Source organism: Leptinotarsa decemlineata, unplaced genomic scaffold (assembly GCF_025532065.1).
Source record: "Leptinotarsa decemlineata unplaced genomic scaffold, Ldec_3_MD MMD2_P_RNA_scaffold_9, whole genome shotgun sequence".
NCBI lineage: Eukaryota > Metazoa > Arthropoda > Insecta > Coleoptera > Chrysomelidae > Leptinotarsa > Leptinotarsa decemlineata.
In genome coordinates, this window is record NW_027412536.1 from 10,245,389 (window position 1) to 10,271,025 (window position 25,637).

The window sequence follows — 25,637 nt, forward strand, 5'->3', positions numbered from 1 at the left end:
GCATGGCCAGATCCACAGGTTTCATCATTTGCCCTGGCGTATATCATACATTTCTGCACCAATCCGTTAGCTTCACCTAATATGTAGTTTTATACCATACTTATGGCAAATCTAAAGAAATGAACTTAATACGTTCAAGCCAGTCCCAGATATACCTACACAGTAGGTTGGATGGACTGACGCCTATCAGAAAACAGGCGTCAGTGCAGGAATCTTCACAGAAAATTTCCTGCATATGCAATTGGCAATACAACTGAAAGAGTCTACCCTCAATTTTGGAACTGGCACACTTGCAGACCGGTTTCGGGCTCATTAGCCACCCGTCAGTTCAAAATAGTGGCCATCATCGACCTAAAGTCAATGATATTCCATAATTGAAAATCGGAATTCTTTCTCAGAGTATTTCATTTCTCTTCCTTCTAGTCTTCAAGCGTAGCCCACTGACTAATGAGAAAGTTTTTCATCCTTATTCAGAGGAATCGGGCAAATTTCGGATATGCCGAAATTTGCCCGATTCCTAGATGTCCACTAGATGGAGTGACATTTTGTTGTTCGCTCCAACTTAAGAACACACATCATTCATTTCTGTAAGAATTTGAAATTTTATTAGCCCCTGGACTATAAGGATGGAAGATTGATAAAATTTGTTTCTATGTTTATACATAGAAAAACAATTTGAAAACCTGTCAAAAATGATTGTCCGATTAATTCGTCGTTAAAGATCAACTACAAATATGACAGACTCTAAAAAGTTTTCAGAGACCAAATTAAAAAATTCACATCTTGAACTACACAATCTGGACCACAAAGAAAATGGCAAAGATTTCTGGAACCATGTGACCAAGATTCCATTGGTAATACCATTCTGTTTACCAATCATTTATAGAAGAAAGAAATAATGTACCTATCAGTTCAAATGTATATATTAAATAAATAAATTGGAACATGAATAAATAATACTTCAACAATATAAGCAATAACCTAAAATGTACAAAATGTAAATAAATACAAATCATTAAAGAAAATAAAATTTGAGATGAGCCAGATGGCATATGGAATTGTGTAGTCACAGAAAAATCTGATTCGAAGGTTAGGACATTTTTATTTGAGAATATTACATTTCCTCATCATTGATTTTTTGGTGCAATCGAGAATAGTTCCATAACCTCTTTCCATTAAATTCTCCCACACATAGGATGAAAAATTATAGCAAGTACATTTATTCAAAGAAATTACATAGTGTGTTTGGTGAAATTAAATTTAAACTTGCCAGTCTTAAATGTCCATTATATTTTATGAAATGAGTGTCTCAAGAAAGCATATGGAAACGTATTTTGCAATTTATGTTGTTAAAACATACAAATAGCGTTTTTCTTAGAATATTGAAATTTTGCTATTCAAAAACAGTACTAATCTGAATAAGTTTTCAAATATTGTTCATGCTATTTTCTGAGCTTATGGGCCGGGCCTGACCTTTGGACGAGGCACAAAGTACTCTGGTTGTCCTCCGCCTCCATGCCCTTTGGTAATGTCTACCGCAGTCGTAGACAAAACATCAGACATAAAAACCTGCAGACCACTGTCAACAAACTTGAAAAATAATATTGATTCACTTATCTACGGCCGTGAAAGTTTGCACTTGGAGTATTTGAACATTTTGGTATATTCAAGTGAATTCCCATATTCAAACTCATTAACTGCCTAATAAACATTTTCAATCTGTTGATGGTAGTATATTTAAAAATCTTGATACTTAACTACAAACTACAGGACATTCATTTTATTTCTCAGTCATTCTCATTAAAAATGTGATTTATTGATGAGGATTGTAACAAAATTGTTCGATAACAAAAAATAATATTGGATATTCTGATGAAATGTTATTTAACAGCATGGGAAAAACATAAGATATCATCTTGCCAAGTGGTATGTATCAAAAGTTTGACACCCCACATTTTTGACTGCACTCAAAATACATATTAATTTAATTATTGAGTAATCTATACCAGACGATTTAATTTTAAAACTAAAATTTTTTGGTCCCATAGGCAATTAAAAAAAGACAAAATAACTCAATTGTAAGTCAAATCAGTATTTTGTAATGAAATGTTAGGCCGTTCTTTTTTATTATTTTATATATACTTAAATTATAAAACTTGTTATGAAATGAAGTTTTCATTTTTGTTAAAAGTGAAGAATTCTATAACTTTCATCAAAAACTTATCAAATATTATTTAAAATGATCTTGTCGGACCCTTTTAACCAAGAATCAGTTAATTTCTATGACTACATTTACATTACAAAATTAAATGACTAATTTATCACCTGGATTTACGAGTATTTTTCTGTTCATTCTTTTTGGAATTGGAATATAATTTAATAAATAGCTTAGTCATATCCTTATCTGGAAATAAAGTACATAATACACCTTCTAATAACACATATAATAGTCTGCGGTTTAAAATTGGTCTTTGGAAAAGATCAAATATTGTAAGAACACCTCTTCTTGTGGTTTCCGAACCAATGATGTGTTTCAATTCATCTGTAAGAAAAAGTCATTTACATCAAAAACTTCTTTCAATTGAAAGCATAAGAAGAAATGGAATCTGTAATGCATGAAATTGTTGACATACCAAGTCTTTCCATAAATTCAACAAAAAATTATCATTTAATATAAATAATAAATGTTTTAGAGAAAGAAACAACAATTATCTCTCAAACTGATAGTTCAATATTTCCAAGATGTAAATTTAGATAATTGTATCATCATTATAAACATATGACATGGAAAAAACTAGAATATTTTACCATTGCACTACACCTTTCTCATGTTTGATTCTGAGACATTCCTGATAATAGGTTATTTACAATAAAGTATGTTGGTACAAATAATGTTGAGTATTTGTTACATCGCATGAAGTAATCGTGCATTTGCTCAGATACCTTGCGGAACCCAACCAAATTATGAATTGCTTTAAAAAACTGGTTCCGCTCTGGAGGATTAGCCTAACAAAAATGGTCAAACCAGAACCCAAACAGAATAAGTCACCTTTAAAATGACACGTGAGTTTGTTCATGGTGTTCCTTTTCTGCGTATGAATATTGCTGCCATTCCCATTTCACTCTTCTTTATTGAATTAGTGATATATAATAGATATAAGATATATCAGAAAAGAGCTTAGCAGTGAATATAGAAAAAGTTACAAAAAAACCATTACTACAACACTGGCATAGAAGAGACTACATATTCCAACAAGAATTCTCTAATACTTCAACATGCTTTTTTAACAAGCAGTTCTTTTTTATTTTTAGGAATTTCTTAGTAGGGCTACATCTCATAGAATTTCGGAATTTTGCTGAAGAATATTGGACTATAGTAGTTTATATAATATATGGTTTTTATCAACCTGTCATATTGTAAAGCTTTTTTTCAAGTATTATGAAAATGAAGGGTAGATACACTATCATATACACATACATACATACATACATACATACATACATACATATATATATATATATATATATATATATATATATATATATATATATATATATATATATATATATATATATATATATATATATATATACAGTGTGACCCATTTAAAATGGAACCACCCCTGTAGAATGTGCATTTTTCAATCAATCTCAATTTTTTTTTATTGAAATATTAAGCATGAAAAACTGTATCTTGACACTAACTTTCACAATTTCAGTTTCATTTCCAAGGCACTCTATGGTTTTTTTTGTTTGTCAAAAACGGCAAAAGTTTATTAGGCAATTTTTGTTTTCAAATTTGACTACACCACTGGATTCGTAGTCGTTATAAATCAAAACTGTCAAATTTTCATTAAAAAATATTTGTTAACAACGAAGTTACAACAACTTCAATTTTGGAAACAAAGTATTTGTTTGTAATTTTTATTCAGATTATAGACATATTTGAGATCTGACAACACTATCATCACCAAGTAGAACACCAGTGAATTTGTACAGTGAAAATCCGAAGTCGAAAGCTCAATGCGTTCTACAGTTATAACTCCTGAAAATATGGTAATGTGAGAGATTTGTGGTGCAAGCGTTTTGTAATAAAAATCTGACTACGCCAATGGATTTGTGGATAATATTCCCTTAAAATCATTCATTTGAGTGTAGGTTACGAGAAGTGTATTCTAGAATAACAGAAAATTAAAAATTCATTTTCAAGTTATGCAGTACTTAGTACATTAGGTGTTGTTTTAGATTATTTTAGAAACCACCCAAACAGAAGTTTACGAGTCGCCAGTTTGGATTTAAACTTACCGATAGAGACTATTCGACGATGTCTTAAACAAAACAAAATGAGAGCATTTAAACCTAAATTTCTTCACTCTTTAAAGGCAGGTGATGAAGTGAAACGTATGGAATTTTGTTTGTGGGCACAAGGCGAGTACCTGAATACAAGAAATTTTTTAAACTGCATAATGTTTAGTGATGAAGCTTCTTTCAGCACCAATGGGGTAGTTTCATCGCAAAATGCTCGGTATTGGGCTACGGAAAATCTGCACTGGATCATAAATTGTAAAAGTCAATATTCCGAAAAAGTTAACGTTTGGTGTGGTATAGTACAAAATAGAATAATAGGTCCATATTTTTTTGATGGAAACATAAACGGGCAAAATTTTTTGGAATTTCTAAATAACCAATTATCGGACGAAATAGATGAAATGCCTCTTGCGGAACAAGTAAATTTATATTTTCAGCTCGACGGCTGTTCCGTGCACAATTCGAGGATTGTTAAAGAGTAGCTAAATAACCAGTTTCCAAATCATTGGATAGGACGAGGTAGTGACTTAACTGAATGGCCACCTAGATCGCCTGATCTAACAATATTAGACTTTTTTCTGTGGGGTATTCTGACACAAAAAGTATACAGAACAAGACCAACGAATCGAGCTGAACTCATGCAAAGGATACGACAAGCTTGTGCCGAAATTACAGTTCAACAAATAAGAAATAGTGTAAACAATATTCGGAAGAGATACGATAAATGTATTGAACTTAATGAGGTTTGGTAGAAGCCACAAAAATTTGAATGTTTAGTTTTAAATCAATGTTTATTTTAGTATCAGTTTTTTCTTAATGGCAATTAATTGTTGAATAAATACTTTGAAATTTGTTTGTATACATTTTGTTTTCATCAGCTATAGAAGAAGGTAGAGTAAGTTCAGAATCTCATAAAATGTGATTTTCCAGGTGCGCTGTTACAAAAGTACTATTATTTATTATTGGGAAACTTCCAAAAAGCTTACAAGTATGACCATTAATACTTCAAGATTCTATCAAGATTTGGTAAAAGCGCAATTGGGAGATCCCATGACATGAGATTCTGAACTTGTTCTACTACTGCGTAACTTGAAAATGAACTTTTAATTTTCTGTTATTCAATTATTCAATTTTTATTTTAATTTTCACTTCTCGTAACCTACACTCAAATGAATAATTTTAAGGGAATATTATCCACAAATCCAGTGGCGTAGTCAGATTTTTATTACAAAACGCTTGCACCACAAATCTTTCACATTACCATATTTTCAGGAGTTATAACTGTAGAACGCATTGAGCTGTTGACTTCGGATTTTCACTGTACAAATTCACTGGTGTTCTACTTGGTGATGACAGTGTTGTCAGATCTCAAATATGTCTATAATCTGAATAAAAATTACAAACAAATACTTTGTTTCCAAAATTGAAGTTGTTGTAACTTCGTTGTTAACAAATATTTTTTAATGAAAATTTGACAGTTTTGATTTATAACGACTACGAATCCAGTGGTGTAGTCAAATTTGAAAACAAAAATTGCCTAATAAACTTTTGCCGTTTTTGACAAACAAAAAAAACCATAGAGTGCCTTGGAAATGAAACTAAAATTGTGAAAGTTAGTGTCAAGATACAGTTTTTCATGCTTATTATTTCAATAAAAAAAAATTGAGATTGATTGAAAAATGCACATTCTACAGGGGTGGTTCCATTTTAAATGGGTCACACTGTATATATATATATATATATATATATATATATATATATATGAAGACATGAAAAACCAGAGGGTATGGGATAAACTGTTACTTGATCAAGTAAGCTAGTATTTTACTGAAGACAGCTTCTGACACTTTAAAAAATAAGGCTCATCTTCTCGCAGTAACTGTGAAGGAATCTGGTGCTTGGTTAAGTGCTGTTCCTGTAGCATCACTTGGGACTCTATTGGATGACGACTCTTTCAGACTTGCCATCGGATTTCGACTTGGTACACCACTGTGTGTTCAACAATTTTGTAAATGTGCATTTGTGGATGAATCAGGTAGCGCTGGTCGTTTATCTCGCCATTGTGCAATTAATGATCTAATTAAAAGGGCTTTAACTTCAGCAAATATTCCTGCGATTTTAAAACCCATAGGCACAAGTCGAGAAGACGGAAAACGGCCGGATGGTATGACACTTGTTTCATGGAAAAATGGTAAATCTGTTGTTTGGGACTTTACTTGTGTAGATACATTAGCAACTTGCTATCTTCCTGCTACTTCTGCGAAAGCCGGTGCTGCTGCCTCTTTAGGAGAAAGATCCAAACTACGGAAATATCAGAATTTGGGAAATAATTATATCTTTCGCCCAATAGCTGTTGAAACTTTTGGTGTTTTTGGCTCTGAAGCCTTATCTTTTATTAATGAAATTGGAAAAAAGGTAACAGACGAATCAAGAGCCACATCTTTTCTCATTCAAAAAATTAGTATAGCCATCCAAAGAGGAAATGCGGCTTCGTTTTTCGCTACTCTTCCAGATTCCAAAAAACTTGATGAAATTTACAAGTCCAATTTTATAAAGAAAAGAGAGGTAATAACAAACCACTTAATGGAATTAAAACAAAAGCAAATGGAAAAAATACTTTCTCTCAGCAAAATTCTGAAATGGGTTTCAAAGATATTTCGAATTGTTCAGTGAGAAATTCTTCAGCCAAAACCCTTTGTTTAAATGGGTCGAAAAATATTGGTAACACCTGTTTCATGAACAGCGTAATCCAATGTTTATCAAACACGAGATGGTTGTTGGAATATTTGAAAAAGGATGAATTCATGAAAGATATTAATACTAGTATTACTAGTATGGAGGGTGCTTTAATCAAAGCATTTGCAGAAGTCATCAAGGAGTTGTGGTCATAAGACTCATTTGCTAATGCTAATGAGACCGAAACCGGTCTGCAAGTGTGCCCGTTCCAAAATTGAAGGTCGACTCTTTCAGTTGTATTGCCAATTGCATATGCAGGAAATTTTCTGTGAAGATTCCTGCACTGACCCCTGCCGGATATAATCCAACGCCCTTCGTGGTATTAGCCAGGGGAGTAGTTGTTTTCTGATAGGCGTCAGTCCATTCCACCTACTGTGTAGGTATATTCGAGACTGGCTTGAACGTTTAAAGTTCATTTCTTTAGATTCAAAAAACTTAGTTGCAGAATCCAAATTTCAGAACGTATGTGAAATAGGAACACTAATTTATGTTATGTTTCAATCGGTTAAATAAGTCTACTGCATCTAATTGCTTTAAAACTATGTAAACGCAGCCTAACGCTCAGCTATTTCATTATCTTCATTCATTAAGGGAAATAACTTATAGAGTTTCAGTATAGTCAAAAACAATTCATGACTTATTTTATCAAATATTAGAGAGAGATAAAGGTGTTTAGCTGTACAATAGCTTACTCAAGCATTTTCATACATGAGTACGAAAACGAATGTGAAAGCGTTTGTTTGTGGCTTTGTAAACAGCCCAGTGAAAATCTCTCAATGAAGTGTTGCTTGAATACATTATGGATTTTCATCAAGTAATCAACCAATTCCATCACATAACACCTATTATATTATTACTGATTTTCAATCCAATACACAGTACATAAACAAAAGAATACCTGACAAGCATGACAGCAGCACTACCTTAGCTGCTACTCTACTTAGATTTTTGGTGTCTTCATCTCTTTCTGGTTTCTTTTCATTTCTTACGCCGTTTGGCCAAAAAGATTGCCTGAAAAATTAAAATTACATTTATTGACTACATTAAATTTATTTGTTTGTTCTAACTAAGCTCCTTCTTATGAAATATCTGAAAAGTACTTTTCTTTCATTTGACATACACAGGGAAGGTCATTTATTTTTATACAAACTATTAAATGGTAATTAATATATTCTAAGCAAAGCAGATGTATTTATTTATTGGTGAAAATATGAAAAAGGGAAAATATTGGAATAAAACTTTGTTCTTTATTTTCAACAAATTATTATACTACTGAATGTATTGAATATTATGGAAACAAATGAAAGTTATAAGTTGATAACGTTTCAGAAAAGTAAAATAAAATCTTCGAAAATCTTCAAAATAAATTCAGGAAAATGAATCGGCCATCTGTATCCAATCATTTCAAATCTTCAAAACCGCGTAAAGTAACTCAATACAATCTGAAATCAATCAATCAATCAAACATTTAGTGAATAGTTCTTAATGAAATATTTCTTTACTTTCGAAAGTGTTTACAGTAAAAATAATATTTACTTCACAACTACTTACTTAAATATATAGAGGTAGTGGGCTACTCTTTTAGGGCTTGTTAATAGTGAAACATATTCTAAAATCCTACGGTTGACAATATCACCAAACATGGTCCGCACAATTTGTCTCAGCAGAGTGACAATTCTCCGCCTCAACCATTGATTTCTACATTTTAAATCAAATACTTCATCCATTAAAAGTAACATAATTCTGAGTGGAATGTTATCGTCTGTCTGAAAAAAAAATTGAAAACCTTAGTCGTCTTTCAATAATGGATCATTATATAATTTTTGCTATATGATACTGTAAAAAGTATTTCAATACGTGAACGTATTTACAATATGTATATAAGTTGGTTCTGTTTTTTGAGGTTACATCGAGAATCTAGAAGAAGCACCAATATTTGGGACACCAAAATTATTATGCTCTAAATGCAGTCTACCGAAAACAATCGATAATCTATTACTGTCACCACAATGACTATAAAGGGAGAGCATTTCAAATACCCATTTTGATTATTCAATTAGTCAAAAGAAATGAAAATTAACAAACATGTCTTAAATGCCTATATCTTAGAATCTTTGATCACATATTAAAATCTGTTTAAAAACTGTTTTTCCGTTAACCAGCTGTCGCACCCCTACGAACGTCAACCCTCAGACGTCGAAACTTGTGCGAGCTAAGGATTAACGAGGTCTTACCTTTCAACATGTGATTTCTAACACGGGTTGGACGGTAGCAAGTGAAAATCGATCGTTCAGACTAGGGCTTGAACCACCACAGAGCACCCACGTCGAACCGCCTGGCTACCGACCGATAAATGATTGGAAGGATTGAAACGCCTTTCAAATGAGATTTCACAATTTCCCTTTTTAAGTAACCTGATGCCCTCATTAGCACTTGTTACCCTTTCATGATGTGTAGGCACTGATGGACTGTGTCTGACAGATTACTTATTGTTATCGGGTTTATTAGCCATTTGTTTCAGAATCGGAAAATAATTTAGGCATGTGGAGTATTTGAACTAATATCTGTAATTGATGATTTGATTAGGGGTTGAAACACCGGAAGCATATAAGTTGAAAGCAAGTGTAATTTTTCAGTTGAAAAAATATTATAGTTCATATAACATTTGAATTTCAAACAAAGGCAATAACTTTTAGGTTGAATTAGCTTGAATATAACCTGAAAGTTAATTGATTTACAATGATGTCTTGATTTTCATAGATTCTATATCACTTGATTATTTTCATTTTTTGCAGGCTGATTATGCTATCTCGTGTTCACAATCAAAAAGTCATATTTCAGGACAATTTATCTAAAAATGCTTCATTTTTGGTAGGAAATTTTTCAGGAAGTTTCGAATTCTTTAGATAGATGTTTTTCTATTAATTTTCAAAATAAAATGATTTTAGAATGTTCTCTATTATACTATATATGAATTATATTATATTTATAAGGAGTATTATATGGTTCTTACCGTTCACTTCAGGCAAACAATACTGGATAGCAATCTGCATATTCTGCTGTAGATAGCTTTGTTGGTCAGAGAAGTCAAAAGTTTTTATTACTTGAAACATCATAACTGATATTGAAAATGATATAGGCAATTCTCAGTTTATGCTCAAATTTGTTTTTAGGCTTGCAGAAAAAACTCCAAAATTAAATGTTAAATTTGATATATAAAAAAAAACACTTTATTTTAAGAGTTTCACTGAATAATTTTACAAAAATGCAACACTTGTACCGCCATACAATATTGGCTTCTCCAGGCGTGCCTTTACCAGTAAAGACACGTCCTAAGAAGCCATTGTATAGCGAAACACGAGTTGCTTTTTTGTAAAACAGTCTTAGTGCCACAATGAAGTGTTTTTTGAATACGTTATGGATTTTTAGCAAGTTTCGGCCGATTCCATCGTCAATGAATTCTGCATTTTTTATCCTTTCATTTGACGTGCTGTACGCGAAGATTCGATTATTATCAGCGAATATACAACTAGTGCTCTTCTGACAGTTGCTCCATTTTTTTTCTAATAACTCATTCATTTCCACAAATCCTCACACCTTTTCTAACACGCCACCACCTCCCACGCTGACTACGTCACTATCAAAGTTTTAATGTTTTATCACTATTATTATTATTTTTCGACCCACATTCCCCAGTTCAATATCATCTAACACAATTATTGAATTTGATGCCTTGGTCAATCGAAAAACTGACCAGAAAACGCCTTTAAAATCCGCCTTCAGCTTTTTTAATTGTTCGTCTCACCTCTTCTATTGAAGCTCCGACTTTACTAGCTTCAGGAAATCGTCCAGGTTTGGGGTGGAAAACTTTTGAAAGTCCAATTAGTGCTTCATCAACACTGTTTATCAATTGTTCTGGCATATTTTTGATGGTTTTCATGCCCGATTTCAAAGGATTCACCAAAGTGTCAATCTAGAAGTAAAAAGTTACAATTAAATTATATTATAAACGTACCTAAGTAAATAAGTCCTACTTACTGTACTAGATATTGGTCCTCCATTTGCTCTGTCATACTCCCCCTGTTCGAGGAAAGTCATAAGTAAGCTTTCCAAACCTGGATGGTTTGAAATTACAGAGGGTTGACACATTTCATTCATATAAGATCCCAACATTTTCATTCGCCTTTCCAGAACAGATCGATCCATGTTATGAAACGTTTTTTTACCAGGAAAAGGCAACTTAGCGAGATCTGGAAACTAAAAAAAAAGTAGATATCTCGATAATAGAAGGTGAGCCCAATATATTCGGAATAAATTCTGATATGTTTAATCTTAGTTTGCGTCGGTAGCAGGGAAGGAATACATTTAAATTATTGACCTGACAGTTTCATCATCTCGAAATTATTTTTTTTTATAAACAAGAGGATATCGAATTCCTGCTTTATATTTGGTTGGAGAAAAGCTCCATTATGAATATTGCATTATTTTGATGATTGTGGAAAGCTATATCAATATTAAAGCTTCCGAAAATACACTATCAAAAAACGTATAAATTCACCCCCTGGATAACTTATAACAATCAAATTAAGCAGAAATTGACGAAGGCATTGTGCAAATTTAAAGATATAAAACTTCCACATCACTTGGTATAATTATAAGATAAGAAATCTCGCTAATTTACCTAACTATTCATGCCAAAAAAAAACTATTTAAATTTTGAACTATCAAACTCCGACACAAGGAGGAAGTGACAAGAACTTAAAAAATGAATATTACAAGATGAAATCGGAAAAGAAAAATGCAGGGGAAATAAATTTTTTTTCTAAGAATTGCTCGTAAAAATGTTCAAATGAAGACTTGATAAATGTATATAAAACCAAGTATTAAGTGTTTTTATATAAAAACAAGTATTAAGTGTTTCGTTTTCTTTCTTTCAGACAAATGAAATAGAGGTTTCTAAAATTATTGAAAGTATAAAATCACACAAACTTTTGTTGCAGACGGAACTAATATACAGTGCAGACTATGTACGTCTGCACTGTATCATTTATAAACATGTGCAGTCCTTTAATAAATTCTAGAAGTACATATATCATAACATAAACGATTGTTTAAGTCAAGACTACTGTCCATTTTCATGAAAATATGCAAAATTATGCTGCATTCAAAAGTTAATCATCTCCAAAACTACAATGATTTGAGGACAATGAGTATTCCTCTTATTTTTTTACTAAGGTGCAATGAATGTATTAATTTTATTTATTTATTTTTTTATAAAATAGGATTTTAAGCAATGATATCTTTAACGGACACAGAAAACATCAAATTTTCAAAAGTTCAATTCTCATTCTTATTTACCCCAAGAAACAGTAGGTACTGATATTTTTTAGCAATGATTAAACTTTTGAATCTAAATACACTAATGTGAAATTGACACAATAACAATCAAAACTAGATCTAGTTCTTTGTCTTGTCAAATTCCAACTCAGGCAGAAGTTGGACGGATATCAGCGTTTATGTTTCAAATAAGAAACAATCAACTTTTAAAACTTCTTGAAGGCTACGATACTTTTGAGTTCCTTCGGTAGAGAACTACGAGTATATTCGTTTGAAGAATGTATCGAGGAGAGATACATACGTATAAGAAAATAAATATTTCAAAATAAAATCTTCAAATATTCATCTCCCCCAACTACCTACGCAGTAGGTTATAGTAAATGTCTGCCGGAAAATTACTGCTTCCTGGCTAATACCACGCTGAATATTGAAGTATATCCGACAGACATTTATGCAAGATACCTCAGAGGTTAGTCTCACAGATGTTTCTCGTTCATTCAGCAGCAGGACCATTCTGAAATTATTCGAGTAGATCACCTATAGACCGGTTTTGAGGTATTACCTCTCATTAGCAAACAGCAAAGTGTTTGGATCTATAATATTTGAATGCCACTTATATTTGAATTGATAATCTTTTTCCAGAGTCATTTGAAAATAACATATTTTTCTTGAATGATGCTGAATAAAAATTAACTGAATTATGATTTAAAAAGCCAATTCTAATTATTCATTCATTCAATAAATTTAATTCAAAGAGAGAATAAATACCTTCTCTTTCACCTTTGTATGAAGATCGTGAAAATCACTATACCGCCTATAAATATGCCACTCTTCTTGGTAACCAGTTTCATACTGTCTACCTATCCTTATGGCATATATACCAAATGTTTTTCCTTTTTCACAAACAATTCCTGAAACGAAGTAAATAGCTTCAATGGAAAAAATCAAGCTCTTGTAAATATTCACCCGTTTCTATAATATTAACTGACAAAGTAAAATCCCCGCTTTTGAGATTTTCTTCTTTTTCTTTGTTATCATTTTCACAGATCAATTCATTTTCTTGGTCCGTTATTCTGGGATCCTGACTTGAAATTCGTAGTTTTCCATTAGCATCACTTTTTTCTATTAGCATCGTCACATCACTGAATGACCTGACATGTTTAACATTCTTTGAAGTGTGTTCTACCGTTAGAAAATCGCCCTTCTTCAGAGTCTGCAAAGGAGGCAATGCAGTTTCATTATTTTCTAAACTATCATTACTATTGATACTGATTGTGTCATCTTCGACATTAGTTTGCTGAAGTAAATCGAGATCCTGCAACAATTTTACATATGCTTTACTCTTTTTGAATATTGGAAGGAAAGTGTTTTCCATTTTTTCATGCATCGCCTCAAGAACACCGTCGAACCACAATTCTGATGGAGTCTCGTTCAAATTTCTTATTTTGAAATACAAGCCTTGGACTAGGGCTGCTTTTATTTGTACTTTTTGTTCACACTTTTCGCCTAAGTACTGTTCGTAGATGCTATAAGCGGTGGAACGGATATTTTCATATACAAGAGAACTACTTTCATTAGAACCTTTTAACATTTTGTTCAGGTGAAGGTCTGATAGTTGTTGTTCGACTGACACTTTCCAACCTGTTGAATGAAATGCCATTTAAAATGGAAGGACTTCATCCTGACTGATTCAAATACCTTCAACATTTAAATAGAAAAATAGATCCAGTTGCTTTTCTTGACTAGAAACAAAATCAATAAAATATGATAATGCTATATTGTTTTTTAGAATTTGATCTAGGCTTAGGTCAATTTTTTTAATACTTTCCATTTGAATGTAGTCCAGAGAAGATTGCCCATCTACAAAATGAAAATATTTCAAAATAAATAGTTAACTACTGTCAACTAATGTTTCATATCACTGATAATAGTCTAAGAACATTTTTAATTATGGAACAATTTTGGAAAGCATATTACTTGGTAACATATAGTATCAATTTAAAATATGATATTTACAAATAGTGTTGCAATTTAACAAAAACACTAATGATGACGCCAATTTGATTGATGAAATATGCGTTGAGTGTAACAGTTATTATGTATGGAATAAGAATTTTCGTTAGATATATTTTAAGTTTACGAAAAGTAAAGCCTGAAATATTTATTACCAATGAACATTTTATTCAGTTGTATTTGCTAAAGTAGTTGTTATATTAAATGACTAAGCATTTAACATTTGAACAGTTGAATGATATCCATGATAACAAAAATGATAATGCTCATAGGAAAATAACCAGTATAATGTTGATCTCATTATTTAATTTTCCTTACGCTCAAGAATGTTCTATTTTGCTTGGATTTCTGATTCAGTAAAACATTTTCAAGTGAATATTGCCTGCTTTGTTATTTAAACTTGCTTCATTGATTGTAGAAATACAAGTTGTATAAACTTTTACAACAAAAAATTTGAAAAAAGTTTTTCCTGAAACATAATAAGGCAATCTACTCTAGTATTGTTTTTTTACCTGAAGCGTCCATATTTTCCATTTTTGATAACTTGCTATCAATTAGTTTCAGTACATAGTATAAACTACTCAGCTGCTGCTTTACTGATAAATCGCTCTCCCCTCCAGAATCCCTAGATCTCTACAAAACGAATAATTTATGCTCAAATAATATGTAAATATGATGGACCAATATTACCAGAGATTGTATTTCCTGCATTACTAAATCTTTGGTACTTCTCAATTCATCACAGTTATCTGTAAGTCTTAGAGTTGTTAAAAAAATATCACTTGGCAGCTGGTTTTCACGTAAACACTGGAATATGGAAAACAAAAAACATAAATATTTCTGAAGACGAATAAATGCTCGAATCAATAAAATTAATTAAGCTTCACTTGGCAGTTATGGATTTTCATGAATGAAACAAAATTATAAAATAAGAAATTAGTGAATTTTCCCAGAAATGTTACTGTGTTTGAATACAAAATCCAGACTGCATTTATCTAACTTATCCAACCAAAAAACATTAATTTTAAATGAAAATATACTTCCTTTGGCTGACATTTTGGGAATCAACACTCTTCTCTTTGTGGAATCCTTTCAGAAAATACTCAAAATGGTACACAATTGTATAAATCTCAAATACAAGATCAATCGAAATTTTTATAATAAGAAGTGTTATTGACAAGTTGTAAAACTTTTTCTCAATTTTTTATTGAAACACAGTAACAATTTCGGGCAAATTTAGTAATTTTCCCTTCTTATTTTATTAATTAATATTTTTTATTCCGTGGATGCGAAAATCCATAAATGGTAGGAATAACAATGTTGCTCTCCAAATAACATTACCATAAGAGTTACCTTTCGGTTTCATCTAGGACCTAAATTTTTTCAACAAGCTTGATAGGAATCAAGGTAACATAAGAGTTACCTTAATCGGCTTCATCCAGGACCTACATTTTTTCAACAAGCTTGATATGAATGTGAAAAGTTCTCCTGACATTTAAATTTTTGAATCACGATTGAAAACGTATCTTACTGACAGAAATTGCTACACCATTGAGAAATTTTAACAACTGACTTTTTCAATTAGTCACTGGCCTTATGATTTCATATATATATATATATATATATATATATATATATATATATATATATATATATCTGATCCGGCAAAAGTTGTTTTGCCGCATAAATTATTTCTATCAGAACAATAACACTTACCAATAATATTAATCCCATAATGCTATAGTGTGTACAATATTTTTCATTAGTCAATGTTTAGCTAACACAAATAAACTTCATGGTTTGCCCACTCGAGAGCATGCCACGTATAATTGCCCGTGTGAAAAACATGGTGTATTCAAATCCAAGCCACAAACGAACTTTGCATAGCATTGGTACTTATCAATAGTCATTGCAAATTACACACGTTTGAAATGAATTGGCACATCTGTAGGTATAATAGGGATTCATGGTATCAATATATTTTCACCTTGGTACTTGCCATTTGAAATGCTGGCACGGACAACGTTTTTCATTAATTTCTTAATGACTAATTGCGTATCGTTGCACAGCCGTGGTGGATTCAAATTACGGAGCGATCCAAACCCCAGTTGTGAATTATACGGTGACATGGCTGGCAAATCCAATGTATTCAAAAACTCTGTTGGATAATTCACAGCTTCGAGGGCATCGCAAACTGTATCTACGCTCGATGGATTAACAATGAGTGTCCGAAAACTGTGTAGGGAGTGAGAAAAGGCTTATTGTGAACCGGCTTCGTTCTCATCCCTACTCCGTGCTGTTTACTGAGTGGGAAGTGACACCGGTAGACGCCTGGCGGGAATAACTAATTTATGATCAGGGTTAAAAATGATTGAATTTGATTGAATTGAATTGAGGGTTATATGTATTTTCTAATGCCACATTATAAAAAACTAAAAACAAAAAATTTTGTCCAAAGAATGAAAAAAAATTTTGGGGTGGAACACCTTCATCACTTAGGGGTATGAAAAAAATAGAATAAAATTATCAATCAATCAATCACTGTACTTTATTGTTTAAGAAAAAAATCTTATTGACAAAGCATATGAAAACAATACTATTACACAAAATAACATACACATATATATATACATACACATATAACACATATATGCACATATATACACACATATACACACACATATATATATATATATATATATGAAATACAAGTTATCAAGTAATTATTAAGAAAAATATTCTCAGACCTACCGAATATACATAATAAAATTTCATGAAAATCGGTTGAGCAGTTTTCGAGGAGTATGGCAACTAACACTGTGACAAGTGAATTTTATAGGTATATTAGAAGATAAGTGCGGGGTTACCAAATTGAAAGCTCTTATTCGAACACCCTCTACAGACATTTCTAGAAATACTGCACCCCTTTTCAACACCTGTCACTGTAGACCAACTAAGTTACACTGGGATAGGAGATATAGTTTACCTGGGAGTTTGCATTCCCAACCTTGAAATGAATTAATTAAAATACTTAAAGATAAATTGTCACTGGATAAAGAAATCAAAGTGTCAAGGTTCTGTTTCTACTCTTTCCAGTGATAGCTTCAATAGGAAGTACAACAAAGTACAGGGTCTTACCCTAGGATTTAGTGTACTAAACCTTACATCTTCTCATCAAAATACTATTTCCAGAAACCATCAAGAAAACTCAAGGCTATTGTGTTACGCTCCACCACATAGACTCCTCTGATTCTCGAGATCCGGGATAGCGGCAGTCTTCAGCAGTAGACATCTCAGACGTTTCACAGTGCAGTACAGCAAGACATGTCCAAGACGAATTCTTCATTGTGTCCAATTAATTCAAATTATTATTAGCGGTTCTTACACTTTTATATTTTGTGCTTGTATGCTTTTTATGATTTTTTTTTTCATAATCCTACACGGATTAATTCATCATTAGTAAAGAGTAATGTACATAGTATTTTATTTAGCTGTTCGGATTGACTTCATATAGACCATACTCACTTCTCCCTCTACGTTAATCACTATGAAAATAACTCTATGACCGAACAAAAGAAGATTAGTTGACATCTATTTGTATACCTAACCATAACATGAAAAAAAATAATGAAAATGAACAATATGTACTTTAAATAGACTGCATACTGCTTATGATTTATTTGGAGTACTACTGTAGAGTGCTCAGAAGTATCCCAGATCTGTGAGAAAAGAAATTTTAAATAATTGGTATGTTACAATCTACAAGTTAAGATTGGCAAAAAGGGTTTTTTCATGTTCAGATTGTATCGGCAAACAGTATAAAATGAAAAGTGGAAAAATGAAATGCTACAATACATCAACATGTTTGAAAAGTGCTGTCAATTTCATATTAGTTTCTTATCATGTTGCACTAGATCCTTACAGAAATTATAAAAAATTTTTCTTTCATGAGTTCGGACAATACTTACCAGCCATATAATCGCCTGGTTAATATAATCGGGGTCAGAGACCAAGTTGAATAGAGGTAAAATAACACAATTAACAAACATTTCTCGCAGTACATAACGCAATGGTTTACACTGAAAATCCTCATCGGGAAGAAGAATGTACAGAAGAATTTCTACAAGCTCACAGAGGAACTCTGTAAAGAAAAATGAGATATCACATGGTATTTTATACCTTAAATTATTTCATTAAGTATACTTTTGACAAGTTTGAATATTTGTTATACCATATAAAGATATAGAAAATCAGGGATATAACTCTTTTCAAAATGTCCACATATATAATTTTCTTAACCCTTTACCTAGAGTAACATATTTTTGAGACACTTTTTCACTTATTGTGGGCACTTTTTGTTTTCGTCAATTACACAGAAAGGTTTAATTGAAAACAAATGTGTTACCCTTTAATACTTGAAACAAAATTTTGAATTGAATGTTAAGTTATTTACCAGCCATCACATCAATATAATACACAAATATTATTTGATAAATATTATGACATACACAAAATATTCCATATTATTTATCATTAATATATCTGAGAAGAAATATGATTTATTAGAAAAATGCTTCAAAAAGCGTAAATACGATGTCGCCAATGCATTGACAGATGCCAGATTGACACACTTAAATGATGGCCCCAGATGCGTCTTCACTAGTCACTAGTATTACTAGTATTCCAGGCAGAGGGTCAAAAATTGTTAACATATAAAACACACACAAATAAATTGAAAGTTATTATGACTGAGAAGTCAAACTCGAACTTCATTGTTCGGTATTCTCAAAATTACATATGTATTATTTTGATATATTTTTCATTTTTTCATTAAGATTTACGTACCTTTCTCAGATTCCAAATTTCTACATATAAGATCTCTACACATAAGATTATTCTCCATTTGTCTTTCCAACTCAAAAAAATGATCTTCAAGTAATGCATTTTTGTTTTCACCAATATAAAACTTGGAATTTCCTATATTTTTTTCTGAATCTAAAATAATAGATAAGATTAAGCTTCAGTATAATTGAAAGTTTCGTATAATACTTCAAAATAAGTAAACATACGAGTTACATTAAAATTGTTTAAATAAACTTTGGCAAAAGACATGACGGTGAACACTATTAACTAACTTTTTTTCATTATTCACAGAATATACCAAAATATGTAAATAACCTGAACACTACCTCTCTTCAGTTCAATTGATCTTCCGATATACCAACTAATATCAGTTTCACTTTTATTTCTCTTATGAATACTTTTTTTGGGAGATGTTTTATCCCTCTGTGGGGAATTTCTTTGTTGTTTTGCAATTTCCTGTAGTTTCATTTTTGCCCTAGCTTGTTTGTATAATCTCAAATGAGACGCTGCATCATCTACTAATCTTTGAGTAAGGTAAGGTATCCAATCCACTTCTTTCACTCTAAAATTCAAATAGCTAGAGTAGCTCGAGTCTATCAATATAATTACAATACCTGTTAGATATATTAATAGCAAATGTCTGTGCACTATGGCGCACAGTAACGTCTGTAAACTCAATATCTCGTGTCACTAAACTGTACCAAGACGAAACATAATCCCTGATAATGTAACCCAATATTTCTTGTAAGGAACTATCTATCAATTCGCTGCCAGTTACTCTACTATCGGTTTTTTGTACTTTCTTTGGACTTTCCAATTGTTGCACGATCTGCTTCAGGCCTCCTTCGGTGAGAATGTTTGAAGTTAGTGGATTTCCCGCACATTTTATGTAAAATTTTTCTATGTCACCCTGTTGTAAGTACAGAAGAGAAATAAACCTGAAATAAGGAATGATGGGTATTTATTTTGAATTTGAGTTACACACATTTTCATGCTGATATTTTGCTTACCATGGTTGGAGTAGGAATATAAAGTTAGAAAAAACCAATATAGAATATAATTTTAATACTAGTCATGATTAATATTCAATAAACATGGTATTACCAAATAACTACTGTGAAGTGCAATCCAAAAAGGCAAAAGAAATCTGTTTCAAATCAAATTTGCCCTTGAAAATCTTAAATTTATTGTAAACAAAACTTGAGTTTCTATTTTATATTGCAATAACTAAATTTGATCAATGCTTCAAATATTTGTTGGGCATAACAAAAATAAAATCTCTCGAGGCGTGTTTCGCTAACCAAGTTAGCAATCCTCAGATGACTAAAACTACATTACATACATATGGGCGAACCATTATCTTCAATAATGAGGGTCATCAAATAAAGGCAATCAGATGTGTGACATTAAATAATTCTTAATATTAGTTATTATATTATTTTGTTATTGTATTTTACTTTCTATTTATATATATATATATATATATATATATATATATATATATATATATATATATATATATATATATATATATATATATATATATATATATATATATGGCTACCTGCTGTGATATCTATTATTTACCCGGTTTCTACCTGTAATCAATGTATAAATGAGTTTGGAATGGGACCTTTGATGCTGTTCATAGATTCCACATTTTTTGATTTGTAAACTTTCAAAGACATTTAAGAACTTGTTGTCACATACTAGTTTGAACAATTTTAAGCATTTCCTCTTATTCTGCGGTCGTTCCCTAAAGAACGTTGAGCAACAATATAATTTTCTAGTTTATGAAACTGAATATGTGAAGCATGTTCCTTGCACAAGTTATTACAGTCCGCTTAGGACCAGCACAATTTTTTTTTGAATCCTCACATGTTATATCGTAACTCTCAAACTTTTTCCCTCTTACTGTCTTGTCTTTCAAGTTGTCTAACACTTGTTGAAGTGTACGAGCAATTTAGAAAGACATTTTCATGTTGAATTTTTTGAAAATTTGGATCATATGGAAGAACTAGAAATTTTGAGTCTTCGTTTTTCTGAAAAGTTGAGGATTTACAAAGACACTCTCTGTAAATCTATGTAAATCTATTTTTACATATTAATGATGTGTTATGACATATAAATATGTATTTTTATATTCTGTTTTTTGTTATATGATATTTGAAAAAAAAAAAATGTTACTCCAGAGCTTATAACTCAGGCAGGACACTCAAGATATGGTTATATATCATCCCTCCAATGCCAAAACCGCGAATGTGCAAATTTTCGGTTTTTCACCTATGTGCACCGGCAATAATAATAAATTTCAAAGATTTCAATGCCAAAAGCACGAATTCGTCTGTGAGCCTACACCCGCTCCACCAACTGTTGGCTGTTTCGCGAGAGTGTCAACTTCAGTTTGGTTCCAACGCCTGAAGTGCTGGTTTTGCCGTTGTAACTTCTTCTGCATTTTCAAGTAGGTTCACGAATGTACCACATTCGTGATTTTAGCAGTGTTGTTAATAGTGTTTACGCTTATTCGTTGTTTGGTGCCTTACTGTTTTTTTTTTTGAAAAAAAAATGAGTAGTAGTTCCCGTACAAAAAGATTAGTGCAGCTTGGCAGGAAATTAAATGGTAAGAAAATATTGTTATATAATTTTATCCATTAAAACACAATGTACTTCATTTTCAGCAGAATCAAATAACGAATGATTTTAGTGCAATCAGGGCGTCATGAAGTTATTCCTCGTTCTTACGAAAATCAAATTCCAGAAGATCCAGCCCGTTCTAAACATTTGTCTGAGCCTCCAATGAATACTCCAAATAGAGTATTTGATCATAAATCAGGTCCTGAATTTATGGTCATGGAAGGTAAATTCTCGATTGCTCTGGTTTGTGTTGAAATTTTGAGCTTTTTGTCTTCGGCTTACTTATAATAATTCACTGCTTATAATTTATTTCTTATTGGTTTCAGCTACGAGCTATTTGACACAGTTACCAAAAGAATCTTGTAAAAATAATGCTGTTAATAATTTGGATCTACACGAAACCAAAAATTTACATCCTGAAATTCTCCCAACTATTTCTGAAAGTCAACTGTTGGAAGATTTAGATTTCTCTGCTTCATCATCTGACAACTATGAACCCTAATCAAGCTGTTCAGAAACAGACAGTATTACTTCGGACGAAAATTCAGATGAAGAAAAATAACAGCATTCCATTCAGATGACTGAAGATATCAAGCAGAAGAAAATGTCTAAAAGAAAGTTAAAAAATCCGGCGAAATGGAAAAAAATATCTAAAAAGCTAAAAGGGTTCGAGGAGAATCATATACTGGGCATTGTGGAATTCAAAAACCTCCGCGACCTCTTTTAGCACCTCCATGTGTGGCAAAACTAAAACATAAATGTAATCTACAAAGATATTTGCAATTCAGAAAGTTCAAGACCAGTTACGATGGAGAAGTATAGACAAATATTTAAAGAATATAACTTAGGTTTTTTTAGACCCAAAAAAGACCAGTGCAGAAGATGCTTTGCACAACATTTATCAGAGGAAGAGAAAATAGCAAATGAATTAGAATACAAAAAACATCTGGAAAGGAAGGAGGCCGCCAGAGACGCTCGCGACTATGACAAATCTTCAGCAGAGAAAAATCGGAGCATTTTAGCTTTCAACTTTGATCTGCAGGCAGTGCTAACTACACCAAAAGGGTCTGCAGGGCAAATTTTTTATCTTAGAAAGCTAGCAGTGTATAATTTGACAGTATATAATTTGGGAAATCAGGGTGTAAGGTGTTACCTTTGAAATGAGACACAAGGTAAAAGGGGTGCGAATGAGATTGCATCATGCATATATGACTTTATCATGTCTCACAATGAAATCAGTGAGGTTCGCATGATGTCCGACGGATGCGGTGGGCAGCAAAAAAACTCTGTTTTTGCAAGCATGTGTCTCCAACTTTGCCTTAATCATCCAACTTTAAATACAGGCGACCATCAGTTCTTTGAGACTGGGCATACCAAAATGTAGTGCGACTCTATACACTCCAAAATAGAAAAGAAATCGAAGCACGTACCAGTTTATACGCCTGAGGGATGGGCACAAGTTATTAGGGATTTGCGAATAACGCCTCAACCTTTTAACGTAAGGACCATGATATTCGACGATTTTGTTGACTTCAAAACCTTTTCAGAAAGTTCATTTAATTTTAACCAGATTCCCTGGAGAAGAGTTTGCTGTCTCCATTACATCAAGAAACAGCAGTCGAAAGTATTTTATAAAACAGACTATGCAGAAGAGTTTATCGAAGTAGATTGTTCTTTTTAAGTTAATTTTTAATTTGTAAAAGTCAAAAATTTTGTCAAATAAAACAGTTGATGACAAAATTAATTTTTTTAAACACAAAAAAAACATATTTTTACCTTTTTGCAAAACCAAAACAACGAACAAAAAATAAAATTGCTTGATGAAAATTGAATTCAATATAAATTCAATTTGCAACTCGTACAGTGAAAAATACTAAATATACACTCTATAAAGAATGCGTATTTCAAGTGCTCATTTAAACATTTAATTGGTGTTTTCTCAAAACTACAAATTTGCACATTCACAGTTTTGGCATTGGAGGAAAGATATATTTAACGCTTCTTCTATTCATTCATATTTACGCATTAAATTAACCAGCTCAAAAAGAACATGGTATTCTCAGAAAATCAGTCTTCTAGTCATTATGTTCTCTAGAAGTGGAATAAAATCTCCCAGAATATTACTCATTTTCTTGATAATTGTAGCGCAGGGTCTGCTAGTGGAAGTGTGAAGCTACTTAATTTTGTATCTAGTTTTTCAGTTGTCTCGTGACAAATAAGTTGTGAAAATTTTCTTCAGTAAAACGTCCATGGTATCATCAAATCTAGTGTTTTTGCCTAAAAAACACTTGTCGAACTAAACAATAATAGGAAAATTCAATCTATCTTGCTGCACTGATTAGTACTGACAAAATGTACCAGGTTTCATGGCCTAGCTAGAAGATTTGAGCAGGGTTTATGTCATTCAAACATGCTGTGCTGTATACAAGAAGAGCATCAACCCACCTATTGGGTAGCCTGTGGAGGCAGCAGACTTCGTTTTTCTTTAAGCTCATAAAATCTTAATTTGCACCTGAATATTTTATGTTTTGTTAGAGAAAATATAAAAATAAGATTTGAACCTGCTACTCACCCCACAGAAAATATTGATAAACTCAATCCAATAATTACTAGCCAAAAGACACCAAAACTTGCTATGCACAAAACCACTATCAAACCAATCCATCCTGCTGTGTTACTTTCCATGTTCTACAAAATATATATAAATATACCTTGAATACATTTGGAAAGTGTGTCATCAATTTATCCAAAACTGAAACTCACCTATTTAACTGTTTATAATCAGTGAACGAACGCTAGTCCTTTAGTTAGGAAATATGTTCATAAATAAAATAGATTTTATTTTCATATTTACATTTCCAAATTTGACGAATTCGAGGTTATGGTTATCTTGTCTTGTCAACAATGTCAAAAATGCCAACTACGTAAAATGTGATAAAGTCAATAGGTATATAGAGTCTATTATGCAAAGATACAACACACAAAGCTATATATGTGTTCCCTGATACAACAATCATCACTAGCATTATTTAAATAATTTGACAATAGGTTGCAGCACTCAACACGAATAAGCCTTTTCATCATTAGACACAGAGACAACCAACTGTCTCTGTTAGACAAGAGCTACGTTGAAAGAGCGGTAGTTTAAAAGTTTCGTAATGTTTTGTGCAATAATGGCTGAGAAAGCAATATTATCTCCACAAACAAATCGATCATTCGAACAAATTATTAATAGTGCTGTACTCGTTCATAGTTCACTAGAAGCACATGATTGTGAATAATTAAAAAATATCACTGTGGTTGTTAGTAAAAAGCATAATACGTAAACTGGTTATTAATATCAGGTTATTATATAAATTGAAAATTGGATCAATGAATACTTTGATTTTAATAAAATATGAAAATTAATTGTTACCGTTAATAATGCTAATATGAGCAATGGCAGAATTTGAGGTTAAGATTGAAATTATATTTCAAAAAAAAATTGTTATTGTAGGTTAGGTTAGGTCCAAAGTGAGTGGGACTATTGGACCCTCTACCGCAACCCGTAAGGGTTTATTGTGTCTCACACCTATTCACACTCAACCAAATAAACCCAGCTTCTTAACGAAGCCGATTAGTTTGTATGGTGAGTGGTCTTTCAAGTCAGATGGTAAGAGTACGGCTCTGCTGACCTCTAGAAACCTGATTCGGTTCCCAGCGGGGCAGGTACAAAATATATGCTCTGATGTTTCATCATTTTCCAA

General features: G+C 31.9%; 1 protein-coding gene across 1 annotated transcript; it reads right to left on the bottom strand.

Moving 5' to 3' along the window:
- Positions 1–907: 907 nt before the first annotated feature.
- Positions 908–24,820, bottom strand: LOC111508936 (sorting nexin-13). Its single transcript, XM_023164585.2, has 16 exons — positions 24,655–24,820; positions 24,464–24,579; positions 19,872–20,195; positions 19,584–19,819; positions 19,240–19,389; positions 18,363–18,535; positions 15,085–15,201; positions 14,907–15,027; positions 14,080–14,241; positions 13,348–14,022; positions 13,150–13,292; positions 11,083–11,301; positions 10,850–11,017; positions 8,596–8,810; positions 7,943–8,055; positions 908–2,542 (listed from the first exon to the last, which is right to left on the bottom strand). Exons 2-16 carry the CDS (start codon positions 24,574–24,576, stop codon positions 2,322–2,324), a joined length of 3,150 nt encoding a protein of 1,049 aa, XP_023020353.2. The 5' UTR covers positions 24,577–24,579; positions 24,655–24,820; the 3' UTR covers positions 908–2,321.
- Between the last annotated feature and the right edge of the window lie 817 nt (positions 24,821–25,637).

Coding starts and splice junctions, on each gene's coding strand:
- LOC111508936 (XM_023164585.2), bottom strand. CDS start 24,576: ATGGAAAGTAACACAGCAGGATGGATTGGTTTGATAGTGGTTTTGTGC. Junction 20,196..24,463: donor TTATCAATATTTTCTGTGGG/GTGAGTAGCAGG, acceptor TCCTTATTTCAG/GTTTATTTCTCTTCTGTACT. Junction 11,302..13,149: donor ATACAAAGGTGAAAGAGAAG/GTATTTATTCTC, acceptor CTTTTTTTTTAG/TTTCCAGATCTCGCTAAGTT.